General features: G+C 37.2%; 1 protein-coding gene across 11 annotated transcripts in view; it reads right to left on the bottom strand.

Moving 5' to 3' along the window:
- Positions 1-26,791, bottom strand: part of RB1 (RB transcriptional corepressor 1) — a 191,783-nt gene that overhangs the window by 143,522 nt on the left and 21,470 nt on the right. For 7 of the 11 annotated variants that reach the window (XM_036249863.1, XM_036249859.1, XM_036249860.1 and 4 more), the window contains exon 3: positions 355-470. In XM_036249863.1, coding sequence (XP_036105756.1) covers positions 355-470 — 116 coding nt within the window. Of the gene's footprint in view, positions 1-354; positions 471-3,613; positions 3,678-5,114; positions 5,147-26,791 lie in introns of those variants that run through there. The other 4 variants (XM_036249866.1, XM_036249865.1, XM_036249867.1 and 1 more) reach the window with 4 other exon arrangements.

Genomic DNA, 26,791 nt, shown 5'->3' with positions numbered 1-26,791 from the left:
TTTAAGGTAACTCATACTAGTTTTATAAAGGTTTTAATGCATAATAAGGCTACTTTACAAATCTTTGCTTTTTCTGTCCATATTAGCAACAGCTACATTAAGAAAGTTTAAAGATAGTGAGAGACATGATGAAAATTTCCCCAGGACACAAACTGCTACATTTTTAAGATAGTGCAGCATAAATACATTTTCATTGAAGACTCTATGAGAGAACGATAGTTCACTAGTTGACATAAGTCTTTTAGGTTTCATTTAATTTTAACATTTCTCCCTAATTCCACAATGTTTATTAAGAGGAAAGTTCAGATGTAATTTTCTTTAATGGTAAGGCAAGATTGATGTAAACATTTGTACCTGGTTTCTATGTTTTTCTGTAGTTCAGTAAAAGTAAATGGCATCTCATCTAGGTCAACTGCTGCAATAAAGATACATATGCCCCATAATTCTTTTTTCTTCTGAATATAACTTTCCTGAAAACGAACAAAAATAAAAAAATTCAAATATTTCATTTAATCATTCACACACTGAATACTGTTAAAATTCTGTTATATGAAATTTTTTATTCAGCATAACAAAATAGTTTTTAAACCTTTATGATGGCATATACTTGAAAGCATTTAATTCTACACTAATTACAAATACTTAAATTTTATATTGTAAGGCAACAAAACACTAGAGATCAAAAAGTTAAGTTACAACTTACTGTGAAAAATTTAGGGGTCAGTCCATTCTTTGAAGTACATATTTTCATTTTTCAATAATCCAATGTACTCAAAGCCAAGTTAAAATATTGCAAAGTCCATAAAATAAATTGTTTAAAAGATAAACTGACCTTATTTGATTATCCTCCCTTTGCTTTAACTAACTCATTCTTTTATCAATATACTCATTCGAGTATATTTTAACATTTTGAAATTTATACCTCTGAGTTATGACTGTCTTCTTGCAAAATGAAAATTATAATACATACCTCATTTAATAATAATTGAGATTTTATATGTGTGTGTGTGTGTGCGTGTGTGTGTATATAAAACACAGCATAATGTCTGGCATATAATTCGTATTCAATGAGGGATAGCTTTTATTATCAGAATATTTTTCATCATTAGCATATACAATTTTTTCCCTAAAAATGTATATCACTGTCTAAATATGTTCAGTTTTATTGGTAAAATTTGTATTAAATTGAAAACAAAAAAAGTATTAAATTATTGATGTTCTATTATATAACTGGAACTATTTACTTAGTGTTAACTGGAAATTACAATAAAGCTGAAAAGAATGTGATACAATTTTCATTGTTTTGAAATCTCAATTATATATAAGCTATAGAAAAAGAATTGTTCTGGATCATCACATTTCCGGATAATAAAGAGCTTATTAGTATTCAATTTTAAACTTTTCCTTAATTTTAGCTACTTTGAAATAATATTTTAAAACATATTACAGCCCTGGCCGGTTAGGCTCAGCGGTTAGAGCGTCGGCCTGTGGTCCGGAGAGACCCGGGTTCGGTTCCCGCTAAGGGCACGTACTTCGGTTGCAGTTTGTCCCTGACCCTGGTGGGTCGTGCGGTGGCAGCCACTCGATGTGTCCCTTTCACATCGATGTTTCTCTCTCTCTATCTCTTCCTCTCTCTCTCCCTCCCACTCTATCTGTACAAAAAATGGAAAAATGTCCTCGGGTGAGGATAAAAAAAATATATATATATTACAACTATACACCAACTAGAAATGTTTAAATTAAAAAGACCAACAACATCATGAGTTGATGGAACACTCAGATATTGCTGGTTTAAATGTAAAATGGTAAAACCATTTTGGAAAACAAGTTTGGCAAGTCGTTATAAAGTTAGAAATACTTTCCACAACACTCAGCAATTCTCTTCCTAGATATTTATACACAACAGAAATAAAAACTTTGTACAGAATATTAATAGCAATTTCATTCATAAAAAACAAAATCTGAAAATAACTCAATATCTAGAAACAGGTGAACAGATAAATTGTGTATGACCATACAATCAAATATTGTTCAGCAATATATAAATACAACAGACAAATCTCAAAATTATTACACTGAGAAAAAGAAGCCAGACACAAATAAGTACATACTGTACACTGAGTATGGGTACATTACTTTCATATGAAATTCTAGACAAGGCAAAACTAAGCCTAATGTCACAAAGTATATCAGTGGCTGCCTGGGGACAGGAGTAGGGATGTTGTTGGGGAATGACTACAAAAGAGAATGAAAAAACTTTCTGGAGTAATAAAGAATTTCTCTATATTAATGGTTGCATATGTATTAAGTATATTTGTTAAAACTTACTAAACTGTTCATTAAAACTGGTTAATTTCAGTATTTGTAAAATATACCTCAGTAAATTAGGTTTTGAAATTATATTGCATACTCACTATTTCTGAAGCTGGGTATAGAAAGTATACATATGTTGCTTAATTGTTATAATGGACTAAAAGTATATTATAGTTTAATAAAATGAGTGAACATCGACTTTTGTATACGTGTTTATATTAATACATATGGTCGATTTCTCAGGAACTACTGAGATGTAACAGGTGGTTTATCTCTATAGAAAATAACCTCCAAAATACTATGCTTTTTGAATTTTTATGCTTACTTCTTATGTTTGATTTGCTTCTTTGCTGTAAGGCCTGTTAAACCTAACTACCCTCACTGTGTCTGTTTTCCACAACTTCAGTCTTTAAAAAAAAAAATTTTTTTTTTTTTGCGTTTATCTTCAGATAGAGTGGGAGGGAGAGACAGAGGACAAGAGAAACATCAATGTGAGAGAGACATCGAGTGGCTGCCACCCACACAACCCCAACCGGGGCCGGGGACAAACTGCAACTGAGGTACATGCCCGTAGCGACAACCGAACCCAGGACTCTCTGGTCTGCAGGCCATCGTTCTAACCGCTGAACAAAACTGGCCAGGGCTTAAAAATTATTTTAAAACGAAGTAACTAAAGTTGTTAAAATTGAGTATGTTCAGTATTCATTAAAAAAAAAAAAGCCAATTTTATTAGGAGATAATACAATTCAACACAAATTCATCTGAAATAATCAAATGCCTAAATGAAATATTATATAAATAGGTTCTGATTTTTAAGAACCTGAGGAACTTCCCTATGAGCAAAATGTGTGAGCTTTATATCAGATGATTTATAACACTTGTTGTTGCTTCTGTTGTTCTAGCCAAATTCCAATTAACTCTATATTTAGCTAAAGTGTTTCCTTCTTCATACACATTCATCTAGGGAAGAAAATGAAATATTTATTCTAAACTTGAGATTATTAAATAATATTTTAATCATCTATTTGACTTAGTTCTTCAGAGGGAACCAGATTACAGATGAGATCAACATTATAAAACTAGATGACTCATTCACCAGCAAATATTTTTGTGTATCTATGCAAAGGAAATGATCAATTTCCAACTAGGAGATTCTTAGAAGTAAAATTTCTCAATTAAAGTACTTAAGATTGTATATAAACATATATATATATATATATATATATATATATATATATATATTAAATAAGTTACATAAGATTTTATATGTAAAATATATAAATATGTGGAAAGAGCTTACATTTTTATTATAACCAGTAACATCCACTTCGTCTGATCTTAATACCTGGATGCCACAAAGATTTCTGAGAAGGAAAGAATTTACAAAGCCATAATGATTAGAATCAACTATAAAATCCTACTCTAGTAATGATTTTGTTCCCTTTTTTAAAACAGCAGATTTTAACCCCTTATCTGATGTATTATTGGCAATTATGCTCTCCCATACAGTGGGTTGCCTTTCCATTTTGATGGTTGTTTCTTTTGCTGTGCAGAAGCTTTTTAGTTTGATGTAGTCCCATGTGTTCATTTTCTCCTTTGTTTCTGTTGCCTTAGGTGATGTGTCAGTGAAAAATCTGCTGCTTATTATGTCCGAAATTTTGTTGCCTATATTTCCTTCTAGGATTTTTATGGATTCATGGGTCACATTTAAGTCTTTTATCCATTTTGAGTTTATTCTTGTGTATGCTGTAAGTTGATAGTCTGGTTTCATTTTCTTTTTGTATGTAGCTGTCCAATCTTCCCAACACCATTTATTAAAGAAGCTATCTTTACTCCATTGTATGCTCTTGCCTCCTTTGTCAAATATTAATTGAGCATAATGTCTTGTGTCCATTTCTGGGTACTCTGTTCTGTTCCGCTGGTCTATATCCTGTTCATGTGCCAGTACCAGGCTGTTTTGATTACAGTAGCTTTGTAGTATAACCTGATATCCGTTATTGTGATCCCACCTACTTTGTCCTTCTTTTTCAAGATTGCTGTGGCTATTTGGGATCTTTTTTGGTTCCACATGAACTTTTGAAGTATTTGTTCTAGTTCAGTGAAATATGTCGTTGGTATTTTGATAAGGATTGCATTAAATCTATAGATTGCTTTGGGTAATATGGACATTTTAATGATGTTAATGCTTCCAATCCATGAGGTATGTGCTTCCACTTTTTTATATCTTTATCACTTTTTTCAATGTCCTATAGTTTTCTGCAAATAGGTCCTTTACTTCTTTGGTTAAGTTTATTCCTAGGTATCTTAATTTTTATGCCACAATGGTAAATGAGATTGGTTTTTTAGTATCTCTTTCTGTGACTTCATCATTGATGTATAAGAATGCCATTGATTTCTTGACGTTAATTTTGTATCCTGCTACTTTGCCAAATTCATTGATTAAGTCTAGTAGATTTTTGATGGAGTTTTTAGGGTTTTCTATGTATAATATCATGTCATCTGCAAATAATGACAGTTTCATTTCATCCTTTCCTATTTGGATTCCTTTTATTTTCTCTTCATGTCTGATTGCTGTGGCCTAGACTTCTAGTACTATGTTAAACTTTCCAAAATGTATAGAGTACTCATACAACTCAAAAAAAGGAAGACAAAGAACCCAATTGAAAAATGCGCACAGGAGCTAAAGAGACACCTCTCCAAACAGGACATATAAATGGCCAAGAGACATATGGAGAAATGCTCAACATCACTAATCATCAGAGAGATGCAAATTAAAACAACAATGAGGTATCACCTCATACCTGTCAGAATAGCTGGCATCAACAAATCATCAAACAACAAGTGTTGGCAAGGTTGTGAAGAAAAGGGGACTCTAGTACACTGCTGGTGGGAATGCAGACTGGTGCAGCCACTGTGGAAAACACTATGGTGTTACATCAAAAAATTAAAAATCGAACTGCCATTTGACCCAGGGAGCCCACTTCTAGGAATATACCCTAAAAAGCCTGAAACACCAATCAGAAAGAATATATGTACCCCCATGTTCATAGCAGCACTATTTACAATAGCTAAGATCTGGAAACAGCCCAAGTGTCCATCAGTAGGTGAATGGATAAAAAAGCTGTGGTACATATACACAATGGAGTACTTATGCAGCTGTTAGAAAGAAAGATCTCTTTCCTTTGAGATGACATGGAGGGACCAAGAAAGTATTATCGTAAGGGAAACAAGCCAAGCAAAGAAAGACAAATACCACATGATCTCACTTATTTGTTGAATATAATTAACATAACAGCCTGAGGAATAGGGTAGACCCAGAGATGTGGAAGTAGGGTACAGACTAACAACCCTCAGAGGGAGGGAAGAGATAAACCACAGATCTTATGGACACAGACAATAAAGCCGGGGACGGGGTGGGAGGTATGGGGAGGAGGGTGTCAATGAGGAAAAAAAGGAGAAACATCTGTAACAAAAATAAATTAATAAAAATATATTAATAAAAAAACAAAACAAACAAAAAAACCCAGCAGATTTTATTAGGATGCACCAAAAACAATTTAACAGTCATTTGATATGGTAAATGCCTAAATGAAAAACATTAGGGTAACTATCAAATTCACAATCAATTAAAAATCGTATCTTTGGTAGAACCGAAATGGCGGTGAAGTGAATGGAGCTACACAGACCATGTCCCAGGACCAAACTGGATTTACAACGAAAATAAAGGCAAATCATCAGGAAGGGGCAACCAAAAGACACCTTGGAGGAACACATAACCAGAAACACCGACTCAATCCTGGTAGGCTTGCGAGGACGCGAGAGGGGGCCAGGAGCCCACGGTCCACAGCGGCCTGGGCAGGGACCAGGGAACTCGGCGAGAAGTTACTGCTACAGCCTCCTTTGCGACCCTGCATGGGTCCTGGGAACTCTGTTCCCTGCTAAGCCCTGGGCTGGTGCCACACAGACTCGCGGGGACCAGGGGACTCGGCGGGACGCTGCTACCAAGGCTGAGTCCCGCGAACTCTGCGTGCTAAGCCCTCGGCTGGTGCCGCATAGACTCGCGGGGACCAGGGGACTCGGCGGGACGCTGCTACCAAGGCTGAGTCCCGCGAACTCTGCGTGCTAAGCCCTCGGCTGGTGCCACACAGACTCACGGGGACCAGGGGACTCGTCGGGACGCTGCTACCAAGGCTGAGTCCCCCGAACTCTGCGTGCTAAGCCCTCGGCTGGTGCCGCACTGACTCACGGGGACCAGGGGACTCGGCAGGATGCTATTACCAAGGCTGAGTCCCGCGAACTCTGCGTGCTAAGCCCTCAGCTGGTGCCGCACGGACTCACAGGGACCAGGGGACTGTGCTGGAAGCTACTGCCACCTCTGCAGTGTCCCACTACCGCGGATCAGTCCTGGGGTTTCTGCTGAGTGCAATGCCCTTGGCTGGAGCCCCAGCCGGGCCTCCCTTGGCTGGAAGCAGAGCCCTCGGGTTAAAAGTCCCAGGTGGCTCCACGACGCAGAGTCCAGACAGAGGCTAAATTGGCAGCAGCCGCTGACCTTGGGCTCCTGCAGAGGGAAGGCAGACTGGACTAGAACTGTGTGGGGGGACACTCGGGTTTTGGAGGGTGCTAAGAGCTTTCGCTGACTACAGCCATGCAGGACTAGGGTCATTTTACTCCTTCCCAGGGCCCTGGGGAGAGGCGGCGGCCCCTCCCTCAGAGATTCAACCCCACCTGGTGACCATTGAAATGCTAATTGAGGCCCATTAACAAACAACAGCTGCCTCACTCTCAGGAAATCCTTTTACACTGAGCACCTGAGGGAGTCTTTCAGGCAACTCAGAAACCAAGGGTCTGCAGGTGACCTCTACTAATAGCCTCCAGGCAAAAAAAGTTAGAGGATAACTAACATTCCCTGGGCTAGCAACACTAACCAGAAAAGCTAAGACTTGAAGGTGGTGTTTAAAGTGGGTCCTCCCTGGCGCATCCAAACCCAGGAGAGGGAGCCACAAACAGCAGAACACCAACATCCACAGGGAAAATTTGGCAGACTCCAAAGCCCACTGTGATAGCCAAAATGATAAAAAACAGAAACAAAAGCCAAATGAAAGAACAAGAGACCTATACGGAAGATGAGCTAAATGAGGTGCAGTTAAGCAACTTAACAGAAATAGAATTTAGAGCCATGATGTTGAGAAAGCTCAACAGCATGTGTAAGGACATGAGCACCATGAGTAAAGACATAGAAATGTTGAAAATCAACCAGTTGGAAATTAAAAACCAACAGGAAGAAATGAAGAATGACATATCAGAAATGAAAAACACATTGGAAGGTCTAAAAAGCAGAGCAGGGGAAGCTGAGGACCAGATCAGTGAATTAGAAGACAGGCTAGAAGAAATCAACCAATCAGAAAACCAAAAGGAAAAAAACGATTAAAAAACAGGAAGACAGCTTAAGAGAACTGTGGGACAACTGGAAATGGAATAATATTCACATCAAAGAAGTCCCTGAAGAAGAAGAAAATAAGCAAGGGTTAGAGAATATATTCAAAGAAATAATGACAGAAAACTTCCCTAATTTGGTGAAGGAAGAAGGCATTCAAGTTCAAGAAGCACAGAGAGCCCCAAGAAAGAAGAACCCAGCCCTGGCCAGTTTGGCTCAGCGGTTAGAGTGTCGGCCTGCGGTCCAGAGAGACCTGGGTTCGGTTCCCGCTAAGGGCACGTACTTCGGTTGCAGTTTGTCCCCGGTCCTGGTTGGTCGTGCGGGTGGCAGCCACTCGATGTGTCCCTTCACATCGATGTTTCTCACTCTCTCTCCCTCCCACTCTATCTGTACAAAAAATGGAAAAATATCCTTGGATGAGGATAAAAATAAAAAAAAAAGAAGAAGCCAAACAGGCCCACACCAAGAAACATAGTAATCAAACTGCCAAAAATTAAAGACAAAGAGAGAATCCTAAAAGCAGCAAGAGATAAGCAACAGGTTACCTACAAAGGAACCCCCATAAGGCTCTCAGCTGACTTCTCACAAGAAACACTACAGGCAGATGGGAATGGCACGAAGTAATCAAGGTCATGAAAAACAAGGATCTAAATCCAAGACTACTCTGCCCAGCAAGGCTATCATTCAAAATAGAAGGTCAAATAAAGAGCTTCCCAGACAAAAAAAGGCTAAGGGAATACATTAGCACCAAACCAGCACTGCAAGAAATGTTAAAAGGACTACTGTAATTACCAGGAGAAATGGGAAGGAAAATAGACCACACTAAAGAAAAATGGCAATAAATAAGTACATATCAATAATCACCTTAAATGTAAATGGACTGAATGCTCCCATAAAAAAACACGGAGTAACTGATTGGATAAGAAACCATGACTCATCTATATGTTGTTTACAAGCGACCCACCTCACAACAAAAGACTCACATTGATTGAAAGTGAAGGGATGGAAAAAAATCTTCCAAGCAAACGGAGAAGAAAAAAAAGCTGAGGTAGCAATACTCATATCTGATAAAATAGATTTAAGAATGAAGGCCATAATTAGAGACAAAGAAGGCCACCACGTAATATTGAAAGGATCTACCAAAAGGAAGATATAACCTTGATAAACATATATGCACCCAATATAGGAGCACCAAAATATATTTAAAAACTTCTGGAGGACTTCAAAGGAGAAATCGATAGCAATACAATCAGAGCAGGGGACTTCAACACCCCACTCACATCACTGGATAGATCCTCTAGACAAAAAATTAGCAAGTAAACAGAGACTCTAAATGAAGCACTAGACAAAATGGATTTAATAGATATCTACAGAGAACTACACCCCAAAACTACAGAATTCACATTCTTCTCAAGTGCACATGGGACATTCTCAAAAATAGACCACATGTTAGGGCACAAACTAAGTCTCTACAAGTTCAAGAAAACTGAAATTATATCAAGCATCTTCTCAGATCACAATGGCATGAAACTAGAAATCAATAGCAACAAGAACATACAAAGACATTTGAACACATGGAAGCTAAATAGCATGTTATTAAACAATGAATGGGTCACAGAGGAGATCAAGGAAGAAATCAAAAAATTCCTGGAAACCAATGAAAATGAAGACACAACAACACAAAATCTATGGGATGCAGCGAAAGCAGTTCTGAGAGGGAAGTTCATAGCACTACAGGCCTACCTCAAAAAACAAGAAAAATCTCTAATAGACTATCTAACCTCACAACTTAAAGAAATAGAGAGCAAACAAAAAGAAAATCCCAGAGCAAGTAGAAGGAAGGAAATAGTAACGATCAGAGCAGAAATAAATGACATAGAGACCAAAAAAAAACAATTCAAAGGATCAATAAAACAAAGAGCTGGTTTTTCTAAAAGATAAACAAGATTGATGGACCCTTGGCTAGACTCACCAAGAAACAAAGAGAGAGAACCCAAATACACAAAATCAGAAATAAAAGAGGAGAGACAACAACTGACACCACAGAAATACAAAAGATCGTTAACAACTACTATGAACAATTATATGGCAACAAATTCAACAATCTAAGCGAAATGGACAAATTTCTAGAAACACATAGTCTCCCAAAACGAGATCAGGAAGAGATAGAAAACTTGAACAGACCAGTAACAACAGAAGAAATTGAAGATGTAATCAAGACTCTCCCAGCAAACAAAAGCCCAGGCCCGGATGGCTTCACGGGGGAGTTTTACCGAACATTCAAAGAAGAACTAATACCCATTCTCCTCAAAGTATTTCAAAAAATTTAAGAAGAAGGAAAACTTCCAAACTCGTTTTATGAAGCCAGCATAATTCTAATTCCAAAACCAGAAAAATACACAACAAAGAAAGAAAACTACAGACCAATATCCCTGATGAACATAGATGCCAAAATCCTGAACAAAATACTAGCAAATCGGATCCAGCAATACACCAAAAAAATTATCTACCATGACCAAGTGGGATTCATCCCAGGGATGCAAGGCTGGTACAATATTCACAAATCCATAAATGTGATACACCACATAAATAAAATGAAGAATAAAAACCACATGATCATATCAATAGATGCTGAAAAAGCCTTCGACAAAATCCAGCATCCATTTCTGATAAAAACGCTCAGCAGTGTGGGAATAGAGGGATCATATCTAGACATAATAAGGGCCATATATGAAAGACCTACAGCCAACATCATACTCAATGGGCAAAAACTAAAAGCATTTCCCTTAAGAACAGGAACAAGGCAAGGAAGCCCACCGTCGCCACTCCTATTTAACATAGTACTGGAAGTCTTAGCCACAGCAATCAGACAGGAAGAAAAAATAAAAGGGATCCAAATTGGAAAGGAGGAAGTGAAATTGTCATTATTTGCAGATGACATGATACTATACATAGAAAATCCCAAAGACTCCATCAAAAGTTTACTAGACTTAATAAATGAATTTGGCAAAGTAGCAGGATACAAAATTAACGTCAAGAAATCGATGGCATTCTTATACGCCAATGATGAACTCACAGAAAGAGAAACTAAGAAAACAATCCCATTTACCATTGCGGCAAAAAAATTAAGATACACAGGAATAAACTTAACCAAAGAAATAAAGTACCTATTGGCAGAAAACTACAGGTCATTGAAAAAAGAAATAGAGGAAGATATAAAAAAGTGGAAGCACATACCCGTTCATGGATTGAGAGAACTAACATCATTAAAATGTCCATATTACCCAAAGCAATATATAGATTCAACGCAATCCCCATCAAAATACCAACGGCATACTTCACAGAATTAGAAAAATTACTTCAAAAATTCATATGGAACCAAAAAAGGCCTTGAATAGCCACAGCAATCTTGAAAAGGAAGAACAAAGTTGGAGGGATCACAATACCAGATTTCAGGTTATACTACAAAGCCACTATAATCAAAACAGGTTGGTACTGGCACAAGAACAGGTATATAGACCAGTGGAACAGAACAGAAAACCCAGAAATGGACCCAAGGCAATATGCTCAATTAATATTTGACAAAGGTGGCAAAAGCATACAGTGGAGTAAGGACAGCCTCTTTAATAAATGGTGCTGGGAAAATTGGACAGCTACTTGCCGAAAAATGAAACTAGACCATCAACTTACACCCTACACGAGAATAAACTCAAAATGGATAAAAGACTTAAATGTAACTCATGAATCCATAAAAATCCTAGAAGAGACTGTAGGCAACAAAATGTCAGACATCATACGCAGCAGAATTTTTACTGACACATCACCTAAGGCAACAGAAACAAAGGAGAAAATGAACACATGGGACTACATCAAACTCAAAAACTTCTGCACAGCGAAAGATACAGTCATCAAAACGGAAAGGCTACCCACTGTATGGGAGAGCATAATTGCCAATGATATATCAGATAAGGGGTTAATTTCAATACATATACAGTGCTCATACAACTCCACAAAAGGAAGACAAAGAATCCAATTAAAAAATGGGCAGAGGACCTAAATAGACATCTCTCCAAACAGGATATACAAATGGCTAAGAAACATATGAAGAAATGCTCATCATCACTGATCATCAGAGAGATGCAAATTAAAACAACAATGAGGTATCACCTCACACCTGTCAGAATAGCCGCCATCAACAAATCATCAAACAACAAGTGTTGGCAAGGGTGTGGAGAAAAGAGGACTCTAGTACACTGCTGGTGGGAATGCAGACTGGTGCAGCCACTATGGAAAACACTATGGTGTTACCTCAGAAAATTAAAAATTGAATTTCCATTTGACCTAGTGATCCCACTTCTAGGTATATACACTAAGAAGCCTGAAACACCAATCAGAAAGAATATATGTACCCTCATGTTCATAGCAGCACTATTTACAATAGCTAAGATCTGGAAACAGCCCAAGTGTCTATCAGTAGACGAATGGATAAAAAAGCAGTGGTACATATACACAATGGAGTACTATGCAGCTGTAAGAAAGAAAGATCTCTCATCCTTTGACATGACATGGAGGGACCTGGAAAGTATTATCCTAAGTGAAACAAGCCAAGCAGAGAAAGACAAACACCACATGATCTCACTTATATATGGACTATAATGAATATAACTGTCTGAGAAATAGGGTAGACCCAGAAACACGGAAGTAGGGTACAGACTGACAACCCTCAGAAGAGGGGGTGGTGGGGGTGGGAAGAGTTAAACCACAGCACTTATATGCATGTATGCATAACCAATGGACATGGACTACAAAGCCGGGGATGGGGGGGGGGGGTGTTGGGGAGGAGGGTGTCAATGGGGTAAAAAAGGAGAAACATCTGTAACAAAAATAAAATTTTTAAAAATAATAAAATAAATAAAATAAAATAAAGGGATGGCAAAAATATATCTAATTGTTTATTATCTCTAGGTGGCAGAGTTACAAATTATTTTAATTTTCTTCATTAATCCTAGATACATTTTCCAAATTACTTACAATTACAAAATAGGGGGGAAAGTAAGTCAATTTTAAAAAGTACCTAATTTATATCAAGGAGGAAAATCAGGAATACTCTTGAGAAAAATCTTTTAAACTATTTCAACTGTAGTTAGATATAGTATTACAGTTTAAATAAAGTCTACAATTAATATTTGAAGAGGCTACCTATTAAGATATCATTTAGTTTAGTTCACTTGAACTACCCTAATGATAACCCCTAATTAGCGAAGAGTTGCACTTGCTGTTTTACAATGCACTAACTTATAAAAGAGCTCCACCAAGTGGTGACATAAATCATCTTATAAACATTAGAATAATTGACATCAGAAAATCAGATTATCTTACTATTTATACTATAAGTTAACTAGCATGAATTTAACTTACGATTTTTAAAGTTAAAAATACTAGTCTCTCAAATATTCACATTTTAAAATATTTGCCACAACAAAGATGAAAATAAGCCATAAGAAATATTTTCTCTATCTCAGGATCAAAAGGATATACCCATACACTTGATTCATGAGACTGTAATGAGTGATTAACAATACAGTTACAAGTTAAATATACTACAGGAATGTATAAGAGCAATATAGGGAATAAAAGCTGCCTTTCTCTTCTCCTGGATTTGCTCCTTACCATCCCATATGCAGGGAAAAAGGAATAAAATACTAATATGCCAGAAAATTTCTCCTCTCACTCTCACTTATATAATATTAGCTGACAATAGTGCTAAGGAAGTTCACTGATGTGCTCAGACGAATTAAAAGGCAAGAGTAGCACAGCGAAGAAGAGGATGCAAAAGCTAACCTTATTTGTACTCACCACATTTTTTGATACAACATGCAGCAGTAAACACCAGCTGAATCAGCCACACAGTTATACAGTGGCTTTGTAGGGAGAGAGGTGACTATACTCCCAGAAAAATATGTAACTGGCAAGTTCATACTAACCTGGCCCTTGGCCCAAGAGATGAACACCTGAGACTCCCTCCCTTAACATCTATAGAACTCAGTGGACAGGCCTATCTAAACACTTAATTAAACTGATTTACTTGCTTTCTCACTTACCCATATATCAATTAGTCTGTAAGCATCCTGAAGGCAGAAATATTATATCTAATCCAATGCTATACCCCCAAGAGCCTTATACCATGTCCAGCACTAACTTGACGTTAAATGTGTATCAAAGAGAAAAAAAAACCTAAACCAATACACACACCCCAATATAGGATAGAATGGCTTTTTTGTCTTTTTTCCCCCTTAAATATACTCACAGAAACAAGCAGTAATTGAATGAATCACCAGTAAAAGTGTAAGTCAAGACTGTTGGTTAGCTCCCATTCACATACTGGTAACAAACTAGTTAGAACTTCTGATCAAGATGGCAGCATAGGTAAATGTGGTACCCACCTCCTCCCACAACCACATCACAATTATAACTACAGAACAAATATCCTTCAGAACTGCCTGAAATCAAGCTGAATGGAAGTCCTACAACTACAAAATTAAAGAAGCCACATTGGGTGCGGACTGGCTGGTCCCCCCTGAGACACACACACACACACACACACACACACACACACACACGGCAGATAAAATTCAGGAGGGATACCTCGATTGTCAAGGTCCTCCCTGAGGAGCAAGGGGTCCCTGTCCCATATCAGGCACCCAGCTCAGGGTTCCAGTGCCAAGAAGAGAAGTCCCCATAACTTCTGGTTGTAAAACCAGCAGGAACTGAGGCTGAGGGAGGCTGAGGCTTTTAGAGTCCCAGGCAGTTCCTCTTAAAAGGTCCGCACAGAGCTGCTCAGACCTGCTCCCTCTGAGCTCCAGCACAGAGGTGAGGCAGCCTGAAAGGCATCAGAAACATACAGGGAAGGACTGAGTTGTTTGGCATCAGGGTGAGGACTGGAGAGACAGCTTTCTCCTGGACAGACGTGCTGGTGGAGGCCCTTGTTCCTTTGGTGAGCCCCTCCCCCACAGGGCAGGCAGACTGCTGGCCATGTCTGGAACTACAGCAACCTGGCTCACACTGTTTGCTCCACCCTGGTGATTCCCTGAGGCCCTGCCCCAGCCAACTTTCAGGCGCACCCATGCCATTTCCAGGAGCTTTACTGTTGGATTGGCCTGCTTTGGCTCCTGCTTCAGATTTTCCTAAATTCTCTCAAACAAGCAGCATCTGGCCACAGCGAGCCCCATACCTCTGGCTAAGTGGCCCCAGGCCTGGCACTAGAAGCAACCAGCCTTGGTTCATAGCTTGGCTTCACCTGGGTACCTCCAAGCCCAGGACAAATAGCAGCCATCAGCAGATCGCTTTATGCCTCATGGCCCTAGGTAGAACACAGGCACTGGCTGACCTTGCCCTAGAGCCAGCACACCCAGTGGACAGCTTCAGACCACATTAAAGCACCACCACCGAACCACCTCCACAAGTAACACTCAAGGAATGGACTCAGGAGGTACCATAACACTGCTGAAGTAAGTCTTGCTCTGTAGTGGGCCCCTGCACAGCTTATCCTCCAAGGTAGTCAGAGGTGGGTGGTTAGTGGGTACAGCCAGTCTTTGAACCTGATCAGCCTGAGTAAAACCATCCCATTGATGCGCCAACAGCAATCAAGACTCAATTACAACAGAAGGGTGTAGAGTCCACACAAGGGGTGTACCTTGAGGGCCCAGCCGAGTGATCAGGGAGGACCCTAAAGGACACTTACTCAGCAGGATACCCTAGGAAGCCTAGGGGACAAAGCAACTCTACCTAATACATAGAAACAAACACAGGGAGGCAGCCAAAATGAGGAGACAAAGAAACATGTCCCAAATGAAAGAACAAAACAAAACTCCAGAAAAAGAACTGAACAAAATGGAGATAAGCAATCAATCAGATGCAGAGTTCAAAACACTGGTTGGTTATAAGGATGCTCAAGGAACTTAGTGAGACCTTCAGGAAACTTAAAGAGAACTCTAAGGAACTTAGTAAGGACCTCAAGAGCAAAATAAAGGACCAGTCAGAAATAAAGGCTGCACTAACTGAAATAAAGAATAATTTACAGGGAATCAATAGTAGAGTAGTGAAGCCAAGAGGCAAACCATCAATTTAAAATATAAGGAAGCAAAAAACACCCAATCAGAACAGCAAAAAGAAAAAAGAATCCCCCCCAAATGAGAACAGTGTAAAGGAGCCTCCGGACAACTTCAAGTGTACCAACATTCACATCATAGGAGTGCCAGAAGGAGAGAGAGAGGGCAAAAAATTGAAAACCTAATTGAAAAAATAATGAAAGAAACCTTCTGTAACTTGGTGAAGAAAACAGACATACAAGTCCAGGTAGCAAAGAGTCCCAAACAAGATGAACCCAAAGAGGTCCACACCAAGACATATCATCATCAAAATGCAAAAGGTTAAAGACAAAGAGAGAATCTTAAAAACAGCAAGAGAAAAGCAGTTACCTACAATGGCGCCCCCATAAGGCTGTCAACTGATTTCTCACAAGAAACTTTGCAAGCCAGTAGGGAGTGACAAGAAATATTTAAAGTGATGAAAAGCAAGGACATACAACCAAAATTACTCTGTCCTACAAAGCTATCATTTAGAATCAATGGACATATAAAGAGTTTCTCAGACAAGAAAATGCTAAAGGAGTTCACCATCACCAAACCAGTATTATATGAAATGTTGATGACAATGAGGAGGACGAAGAAGAAAGAAGAAGAGAAGGAGGAAGAAGAAGAAAATGAACAATAAAATGGCAATAAATACATATCTATCAACAATTGAATCTATAAACAAAATGAGCAAGCAGAACAGAAACAGACTCATAGATACAGAGAACTTTTTGTTGGCTGCCAGATGGGAGGGGAGTTGGGTGAAAAAGATGAAGGGATTAGGAAGTACAAATTGGTTGTTAGACCAAGGAACCTCAAAGGCAAGGGGGGAGGTGGGGTGGGAAGAGAGAAACCAAAGAACTTATATACATATATGCATAACCAAGAGACACAGACAATAGTGTGGGGAAAGTAGGAGGGGGGTGGGAAGGGGGAGGAGGATCAAGGGGGAAAAAAGATGGGCATCTGTAATACATTCAACAATAAAGATAAGTTTAAAAAGAAAGAAAATGAACTAATGAATATCAGAAGAGTAATTTATACAAAGAAATGATATTACAGATATTATTTTCTAAACAGGTAATATAAAACTAACCTGGAACTTAGTTTCAAGTGAAGCTCTCTGCTTAGTTTATGGAGTAAAAGGGCCAAAGATGATCCACCCAAGAAGATATAACCATAAAGGAGAAAAAACTGCCACCATATTCAAACAGCCACTAACTAAATGGCTTGTCTGTGAAAGATCTATGAAACTCATGTCTACCACTCTTACAAACGAGGTTGAAAAACACTGAGGAGGGAGGTCAATTTCTACAACTCATATTCAATTACGTGAATAAATTTATCTTCCAAAGTTTGCACATCAACTGCTTCTACCAATATCCCATACACTGCTTTAGAAAAAAGATACGTCACTAATGAAAAAATGAGTTAGCATTAGAATGAAAGAATCCCAAGTTGGAGAGGACATGAAAGAGATCATTGATTATCAAGTCCTGTGGTTTGGGAGTTTTTAGGGTTCCAAGTCATAAAATGATCATTTTTGGCAAATTTTCCAATATTTAAAACAACTTAATAGAACCCATGTTTACTTTCAATAAAGGCTCAGTAACTAAAATAGTAAATACTATCCTTTTTCTAGAATTCTCTGCAGCATGGTAATACAATTTATGTTTATGTTGATGTTGATAAAAAGCATTGGCTGCCAATTTGGTATGTCTTGAATAAAACTAGGAAATATAATTCTTTTTTTAATTAAATTTATTGGGGTGACATTGGTTAGTAAGATTATATAGGTGTAATAAAAAATAATCCTTAATAAACAAAGTTTGGTAGAGTTTCTGAAACAGAAACCCAATGTCAAAGAGAACTAATAATGGGTATTTGGTGGTTTCTGAGTACAATACCATTCTGATTCAACTTACCTTAAAAAATACTTTGTAGAATTAGAATATCAAAGCACATATAAAAGAGAAAAATTAAAACAGGAACAAGAATAGGAATGTTTGAAAAAATATTTCACTTCAAAACTTCCCTAAATATCTAGGGCTCAGATAAACTTGATTATCTGTGTATAGCTGAATATGTACCAGAAATAACTACAAATATGAACATCAAAAATTATGATTATCAGGACTCTAAAATTATAATGCATATAATAATGCAACACCAAGTAGGATGAACTCAATGAGACCCATAACAAGCTGTCAAAAGACAAAAGCAAAGGGAGAATTTTAAAAGCAGCAAGAAAGAAGTCATCACGTACAAGGGATCTTCAAATATAATTATCAGCAGATTTCTTATTAGAAACTCTGAAGGCCAAGAGGTAGTGGGCTGATACATTAAAAGTGCTAAAAGGAAAAAAAACTGTCAGCCAAGATTACTACATCCAGCAAAACTGTCCTTCAAAAGTGAGGAGAAAAATAAAGACATTCTCAAATAAACATAAGTTGAGAAGGTTCGTCACAATGACACATGCCCTGTGAGCAATGTTTCTAAATGGAGTTCTGTAGGTTGAAAACAAAAAACAAAAGTCAACAACTCAAAGTCATATGAAAAAATAAAAATGTCAGTAAAAGTAAATGGGCAATTATAAAAGTTATTATTATTGTAATAATGGTATTTAAATCCACTTTTTGTTTTCTGCATAATTTAAGAGACTAATGTATTAAAAAATGTTGCCCAGCCAGTGTGGCTCACTGGTTGAGCATCGACCCATTCACCAATAGGTCGCTGGTTCAATTCCTGGTCAGGGCACATGCCCAGGTTGGGCCCAATACCCAGTGGAGGGCATGCAGGAAACGGTCAATCGATGTTCTCTTTCATCAATGTTTCTAACTCTCTCTCCTTCTCCCTTCCTCTCTCTCTAAAAATCAATAAAGAAAAAAATTATGAGTTTATGATTTTGGACTCACAATGTATAAAGATGTAATTCTGTGACAATGACAACTAAAAGGGATGGGGACAGAGCTGTTGAAGTAGCATAGTTTTTATTTTATAAAGTTAAGCTGAAATAAATTGAAACTAGACTGTTATAACTTTAAGATTTTAAATGTAATCCCCACTGTAACTACAAAAAAAAAAAAAAAAGCTAAAGAATATACACCAAAGAAAATAAGAAATAAATTTAAATATTTCACTACAAATACCAATTAAACACAAAAGAATTATTAAAAATAGAAAATCAAAAGAGAAAAACCAATGAAACCAAAAGCTGGTTATTCAAAAAGAGATAAAATCAATAAGCATATAAGTTAAATTAACCTAAAAAGAAAAATACAAATTACATCAGAAATGAAAGAGAGGCCATCACTCCAGATCCCGTGAAAATTAAAAAGATAATAAAGAAATATTATGAGCAATTTTGTGCCCACACACTTGAAAATCTAGATGAAATGGACCAATTCCTTTAAAGACACAATCTCCCAAACTCACACAAGAAATAGACCATCTGAATAGACCTATAATCTCTTCAAGAAATAGAACCAGTAAGTAATAACCATTCAAAACAGAAAGCAGCAGGCACAGATAGATTCGTTGGTGAATTCTAACAAATGTTTAAAGAAGAAATTAACCAATTCTCAATAATCTTTTCCAGGAGACAGAAGCAAAGGAAGTACTTCCTTACTCATTCTACGAGGCAAGCATTATCATTAACACCAAACTCAGACAAAGACATTACAAGAAGAAGAAAAAAACAAAACTACAGAGTAATATCTATCATGAACATAGACACAAAAATCCTCAACCAAATATTAGCAAATTTAATCTAACAATGTATAAAAAAAATTATATACCAGGACCAAGTGGGATTGCTTCTAGGCATGCAATATTCAAAAACCAATAAATGTAATTCATTACATCAACAGGCTGAAGAAAAGTGACATGATCCTATCAACAGGTGCAGGAAAAGCATTAGACAAAATCCAACACCATTCTTGATAAAAACCCTCAGCAAACTATAAATAGAGGGGGAAGTCCCTCAATTGATAAAAAACACCTACAAACAACCTCCAGCTGACATCATACTTAATGTGAGAAATTACAAGCTTTCCCATGAAAGATCAGGAGCAAGGCAACATTCCTTTTCAACATCATGTTAGAAGTCCTAGAAAATGATATAAAACAAAACAAGAAACAAAAATATAGATTGGGTAGGAAGAAATGAAACTGTTTGCAAATAATATAATTGTTCATTTAGAAAATCTGAAAGAATTGACAACAAAAAAACTCCTGGAACTGCTAAGTGATTATAGTAAGGTTGCAAGATATAAGAGACAAGTGAATATAAGTCAATCACTTCCCTATATATCCACAGTGAGCAAGTGGAATATGAAATAAAAGACATAATACCATTGATATCAGCACCCAAAAAAATGAAACACTTACAAGATCTAAGATAAACTATAACTCTGAAAAGAAAATCAAAAAAAAACTAAATAAATGAATAGGAAGACTCAATAATGTCATGATATCAGTTCTTCCCAACTTCATCTACAGAGTTATCTCAATCTCAATCAAAATCAACACGCTGATTCTAAAGTTTATCTGAAGAGGTAAAAGATCTCAAACAGCCAACATAATATTGAAGAAGGACAAAGTTTAAGGACTGACACTACTTAACTTTACAAATTACTATAAAGCTACAGTAATCAATACAGCATGGTACTGGCAAAAGAATAGACATACAGATCAATTGAGCAGATAAAGAGCCCAGAAATGGACACATAATACAGTCAACTAGTTTTTGACAAAAGAGCAAAGACAATACAATGAAGAAAAGATATCTATTCAACAAATGGTACTAAAAAAACTGTATATACAAGAGCAAAAAAATGAATCAAGACACAAACCTGATACCCTTTATAAAAATTAACTCAAAATGTACAATAGGACTAAACGTAAAAATAAAATTCCTACAAGATAACACAGTAGAAAATCTAGTTGACCCTGGGTTTGACAATGACTTTTATTCATTGACATATAACATTATACTAGTTACAGATGTACAACATAATTTATATATATTGTGAAATGATGCCCATAATAAGTCCAATTAACATCCATCATCACACACAGTTATAAATTTTTTTCTTGTGATAAAAACTTTTAAGATCTACTCTTTTAGCAACTTTCAAATATACACTACAGTATTATTAACTGAGGTCATCATTTTGTACTGATTTATTTAAGTCATTCTGTGGCTTATAACTGGAAGTTTGTACCTTCTGACCATCTTCACCCATTTTGCCTACCCCTGCCCCATCTCTGGCAACCACCAGCCTGTTCTCTGTACCCATGAGTTTGATTTATTATTATTAGTTATTATTATTATGCCACATATCAGTTAGATCATACAATATTTGTCTTTCTATGACCAACTTATTTTACTTAGCATAATACCCTCAAGGTCCATTCATGCTGTCACAAGTGATCAGATTTCCTTCTTTTTTATAACTTAATAATATCCCGGTGTGTGTGTGTGTGCGTGCACCACAATTTCTTTATCCATTCATCTATTAGTGAATACTTAGGTTGCTTCTATATCTTGGCTATTGTAAACAATGCAGCAATTGAACATGGGGGTGCATATATCTTTTCAAGTTACTGCTTTGGTTCTTTCAGATAAATACTCAGAAGTAGAACTACTGGATCATATGGTAGTTCTATTTTTAATTTTTTGAGGAACCTCCATACTGTTGTCTATAGCAGTTATATCAATTTATATTTCCACCAATGGTGCACAAGGACTCACTTTTCAACATACCCTTACCAACACTTGTTATTTCTTGTCTTTTTTATAACAGCTATTCTAACAGGTGTGAGATAATATCTCATTGTGGTTTTGATTTTCATTTCCCTGATGATTGGTACCATTGAGCACCTTTTCATGTACCTGTTGGCCATCTGTATATCCTCTTTGAAAAAATGTCTAATCAGTTCCTCTACCCATTTTTAAATCAGATTTTTTTTGTCATTGCATTGGAATACTTTATATTTTTGGATATTAAGTTCTTATACGATATATGATTTGCAAATGTTTCTCCCATTGATAGGCTGCCTTTTCATTTTCTTGATGGTTTCCTTTGCTGTGCAGAAGCTTTTTAGTTTGATATAGCCCCACTTAAGTTCTTTTGCTTTTTTTTGCCTTTGATTTTGGTGTCAAATCCAAAATTTAATCGCCAATACCAATGTCAAAGATCTTATGGCCTATGTTTTCTTCTAATAGTTTTATGTCTTCGGGTCTCACAATCATGTCATTTTCACTTGATTTTTGTGTATGGTGTAAGACAGTGGTCTCATTTCATTCTGTTTCATGTGGATGCCCAGCTTTTCCCAGCACCATTCATTAAACAGATTATCCTCTATTCCTATTATACATTCTTGACTCCTTTTGTCACAAATTAATTGAACAAATGTTTGTGGGTTTATTTATGGGGTATCTATTGTGAAACTCTGACCTATGTATCTGTTTTTATGCCAACACCATATGTTTTGATTACTATAGCTTTGTAATACAGTTTGAAATCAGAACACATGATGGCAATGACTTTTAACATACAACACCAAAAGCATGATTCATGAAAGAATTGATAACCTATAATTCATTACAATTAAACATTTCTACTCTGTGACAGACACTGTTAAGAGAACATGAAGTTAAGCCACAGACTGAGACAAAACATTTGCAAAAGATATAGCTGATAAAAAACTATTATCCAAAATAAAAAAACAACTCTTAAAATTCAACAATAAGAAAATGAACACCCAGAACCACTGTTCTAGCTGGTCAAATAATCAAATTGACATAAAACTGATTAAGAAAAGAAAACAGGGATTCCAAAACAGCGGCAGAGTGAATGGAAGCTACACAGACCATCTCACAGGACCAAACTGGAATTACAACTAAAACACAGACAAATCGACGGGAAAAAGCTTCAGAAAAGCAGCGTGCTAGGGTCAAACAACCAGGGACACTGACTCGATCCTGGGAGGATTGCAGAGGCGCGAGAGTGGGGCTGGGAGCCCACAGACAGCAGCAGCCTTAGATGTGAGCAGTGCCCTCAGGTTAAACTCCCAAGCAGCTCCGCAGCACAGAGCTGGGACAGAGGCTAAAATAGCCACAGCCACTCACCTTGGACTCTGGTAGAGGGAGGGCGGACTGGACTGGAACTATGTGGGGACAATCAGGATTTAGAGGGGTCTCAGAGCTTTTGCTGAGTTGCAACCATCTTACTCTTTCCCAGGGATCTGGGGAGAGGCAGCAGCCCCTCGCTCGGAGATTCAACCCTACCCTGTGGGCCATTGGAATGCAAACTGAGACTCACTAACAACAGCATCTGCCTCACCCTCAGGAAATGCCCTTACGCTGAGCACCTGAGGGAGTTTTTCATTGAGCTGACAACCCAAAACTCTTCAAGTAACAACTACTGATAGCCTCCAGGCAAAAAGCTAGAGGATAACTGTACCATTCCTGGGCTTGCAACTCTAACCAGGAAAGTAAGACTTGAGAGTGGTATTTAACGTGGGTCCTCCAATGCTCATCCAAACCCAGGAGAGGGAGCCACAAACAGCAGAACACCAACACCCACAGGGAAAATTTGGCAGGCCCCAAAGCCCACTGTGATAGCCAAAATGGTGAAACACAGAAACAAAAGCCAAATGAGAGAACAAGAGACCTCCACCGAAGATGAGATAAATGTGGAGCAGTTAGGCAAGTTAACAGAGCTAGAATTCAGAGCCATGATCTTGAGGAAGCTCAACAGCATGAGTAAGGACATAGAGATGTTGAAAATCAACCAATTGGGAATTAAAAACCCCAAGAAGAAATCAAGAATGACATATCAGATGGAGAATACATTGGAAGGTCTAAACAGCAGAGTAGAGGAAGCTGAGGTCCGGATCAGTGAATTAGAAGACAGGGGAGAAAAAAAATCAACCATCAAAAAACCAAAAGGAAAAAACTATTAAAAAACAGGAAGACAGCTTAAGAGAACTGTGGGACAACTGTAAACGTAATAACATTCCCATCATAGGAGTCCCCAAAGAAGCAGAAAATGAGCAAGGGTTAGAGAATGTATTCGAAGAAATAGTAACAGAAAACTTCCCTAATTTGGTAAAGGAAGAAGGCATTTAAGTTCAAGAAGCCCAGAGAGTCCCAAGTAAGAAGAACCCAAACAGGCCCACATCAAAACATAGTCATTAAAATGCCAAATATTAAAGACAAAGAGAGAATCCTAAAAGCAGTGAGAGATAAGCAACAGGTTACCTACAAAGGAACCCCCATAAGGCTCTCAGCTGACTTCTCACAAGAAACACTATAGGTCAGAAGGGAATGGCATAAAGTAATCAAGGTCATGAAAAACAAGGATCTGAATCCAAGATTACTCTACCCAAGGCTGTCATTCAAAATAGAAGGTCAAATAAAGAGCTTCCCAGACAAAAAAAAAAAGGCTCATGGAATGCATTAGCACCAAACCAGCACTGCAAGAAATGTTTTAAAAAAAACTGCTATAATTAGTAAAAGAAATAGGAAGAAAAATATAACCAAACTAAACAAAAATGGCAATAAATAAGTCCATATCAATAATCACCTTAAATGGAAATGGATCCAATAAAAAGACACAGAGTAGCTGATTGGATAAGAAACCATGACTCATCTATATGTTGTTTACAAGAAACCCACCTCACAACAAAAGACTCCCATAGGTTGAAAGTGCAGGGCTGGAAAAAATCTTCCAAGCAAACGGAAAGCAAAAAAAAAGCTGTTGTAGCAATACTCATATCTGATAAAATAGATTTCAAAATGAAGGCCATAACTAGAGACAAAAAAGGCCACTACATAATATTGAAAGGATCTATCCAAAAGGAAGATATAACCTTGATAAACATATATGCACCCAATATAGGAGCACCAAAATATATTTAAAATCTTCTGGAGGACTTCAAAGGAGAAATCGACAGCAATACAATCATAGCAGGGGACTTCAACACCCCGCTGACCTCACTGGATAAATCCTCTAGACAAAAAATTAGCAAGTAAACAGAGACTCTAAATGAAGCACTAGACAAAATGGATTTAATAGATATCTACAGAGAATTACACCCTAACACTACAGAATTCACATTATTCTCAAGTGCACATAGGACATTCTCAAAGAGAGACCACATGATAGGACACAAACTAAATTCCTACAAGTTCAAGAAGACTGAAATCATATCAAGCATCTTCTCAGATCACAATGGCATGCAACTAGAAATCAATTGCAACAAGAACATGCAAAGACATTTGAACACATGGAGGCTAAATAGCATGTTATTAAACAATGAATGGGTTACCGAGGAGATCAAGGAGGAAATTTAAAAATTCCTGGAAACCAATGAAAATGAAGACACAACAACACAAAATCTATGGGATGCAGCAAAAGCAGTTCTGAGAGGGAAGTTCATAGCACTACAGGCCTACCTCAAGAAACAAGAAATATTTCTAATTGAATGTGTAACCTCACAACTTAAAGAATTAGAAAGCAAACAAAAAGAAAACCCCAGAGCAAGTAGAAGGAAGGAAATAGTAAAGATCAGAGCAGAAATAAATGACATAGAGACCAAAAAAACAATTCAAAGGATCAATGAAACAAAGAGCTGGTTTTTTGAAAAGATAAACAAGATTGAGGGATCCTTAGCTAACCTCACCAAGAAACAAAGAGAGAGAACCCAAATACACAAAATCAGAAATGAAAGAGGAGAGACAACAACTGACACCACAGAAATACAAAAGATCGTTAACAGCTACTATGAACAATTATATGGCAACAAATTTGACGACCTAAGTGAAATGACAAATTTCTAGAAACATACAGTCTCCCAAAACTGGACCAGAAGATATAGAAAACTTGAACAGACCGATAACAACTAAGGAAATTGAAGAGGTAATCAAGACTCTCCCAGCAAACAAAAGTCCAGGCCCAGATGGCTTCACGGGGGAGTTTTATCGAACATTCAAAAAAGAACTAACACCCATTCTCCTCAATCTATTTCAAAAAATTCAAGAAGAAGGAAGACTTCCAAACTCGTTTTATGAGGCCAGCATAATTCTTATTCCAAAACCAGTAATAGACACTATAAAGAAAGAAAACTATGGGCCAATATCCCTGATGAACACAGATGCCAAAATCCTGAACAAAATACTAGCAAATCGGATCCAGCAATATATCACAAAAATTATTCACCCTGACCAAGTGGGATTCATCCCAGGAATGCAAGGCTGGTATAGTATTTACAAATTAATAAATGTGATACACCACATAAACAAAATGAAGAATAAAAACCACATGATCATATCAATAGATGCTGAAAAAGCCTTCGACAAAATCCAGCAGCCATTTCTAATAAAAGCGCTCAGCAATGTGCGAATAGAGGGATTGTATCTCATCATAATAAAGGCCATATATGAAAGACCTACAGCCAACATCATACTCAATGGGCAGAAACTAAAAACATTTCCTTTAAGAACAGGAACAAAACAGGGATGCCCACTTTCGCCACTCTTATTTAACATAGTACTGGAAATCTATGTTAAAAATAAAGAAAATATAAAAAGGGATCCAAATTGAAAAGGAGAAAGTGAAACTGTCTTTATTTGCAGATGACATGATATTATACATAAAAAACACTAAAGACTTCATCAAAAATCTACCATATTTAATAAATAAATTTGGCAAAGTAGCGGGATACAAAATTAACATTACGAAATCAACGGCATTCTTATACAAAACAAAACTCCAAGAAAAGAACTAAACGAAATGGAGATAAGCAACCTAACAGATGCAGAGTTCAAAACACTGCTTATAAGGATGCTCAATGAACTTAGTGAGAACCTCAATGAACTTAGGGAGGGCCTCAAGAGCATAAA

Source organism: Molossus molossus, unplaced genomic scaffold (assembly GCF_014108415.1).
Source record: "Molossus molossus isolate mMolMol1 unplaced genomic scaffold, mMolMol1.p scaffold_m16_p_9, whole genome shotgun sequence".
Classification (NCBI taxonomy): domain Eukaryota; kingdom Metazoa; phylum Chordata; class Mammalia; order Chiroptera; family Molossidae; genus Molossus; species Molossus molossus.
Note: the sequence above shows the minus strand (reverse complement) of the source record. Positions and strands in the feature narration are given on the sequence as shown.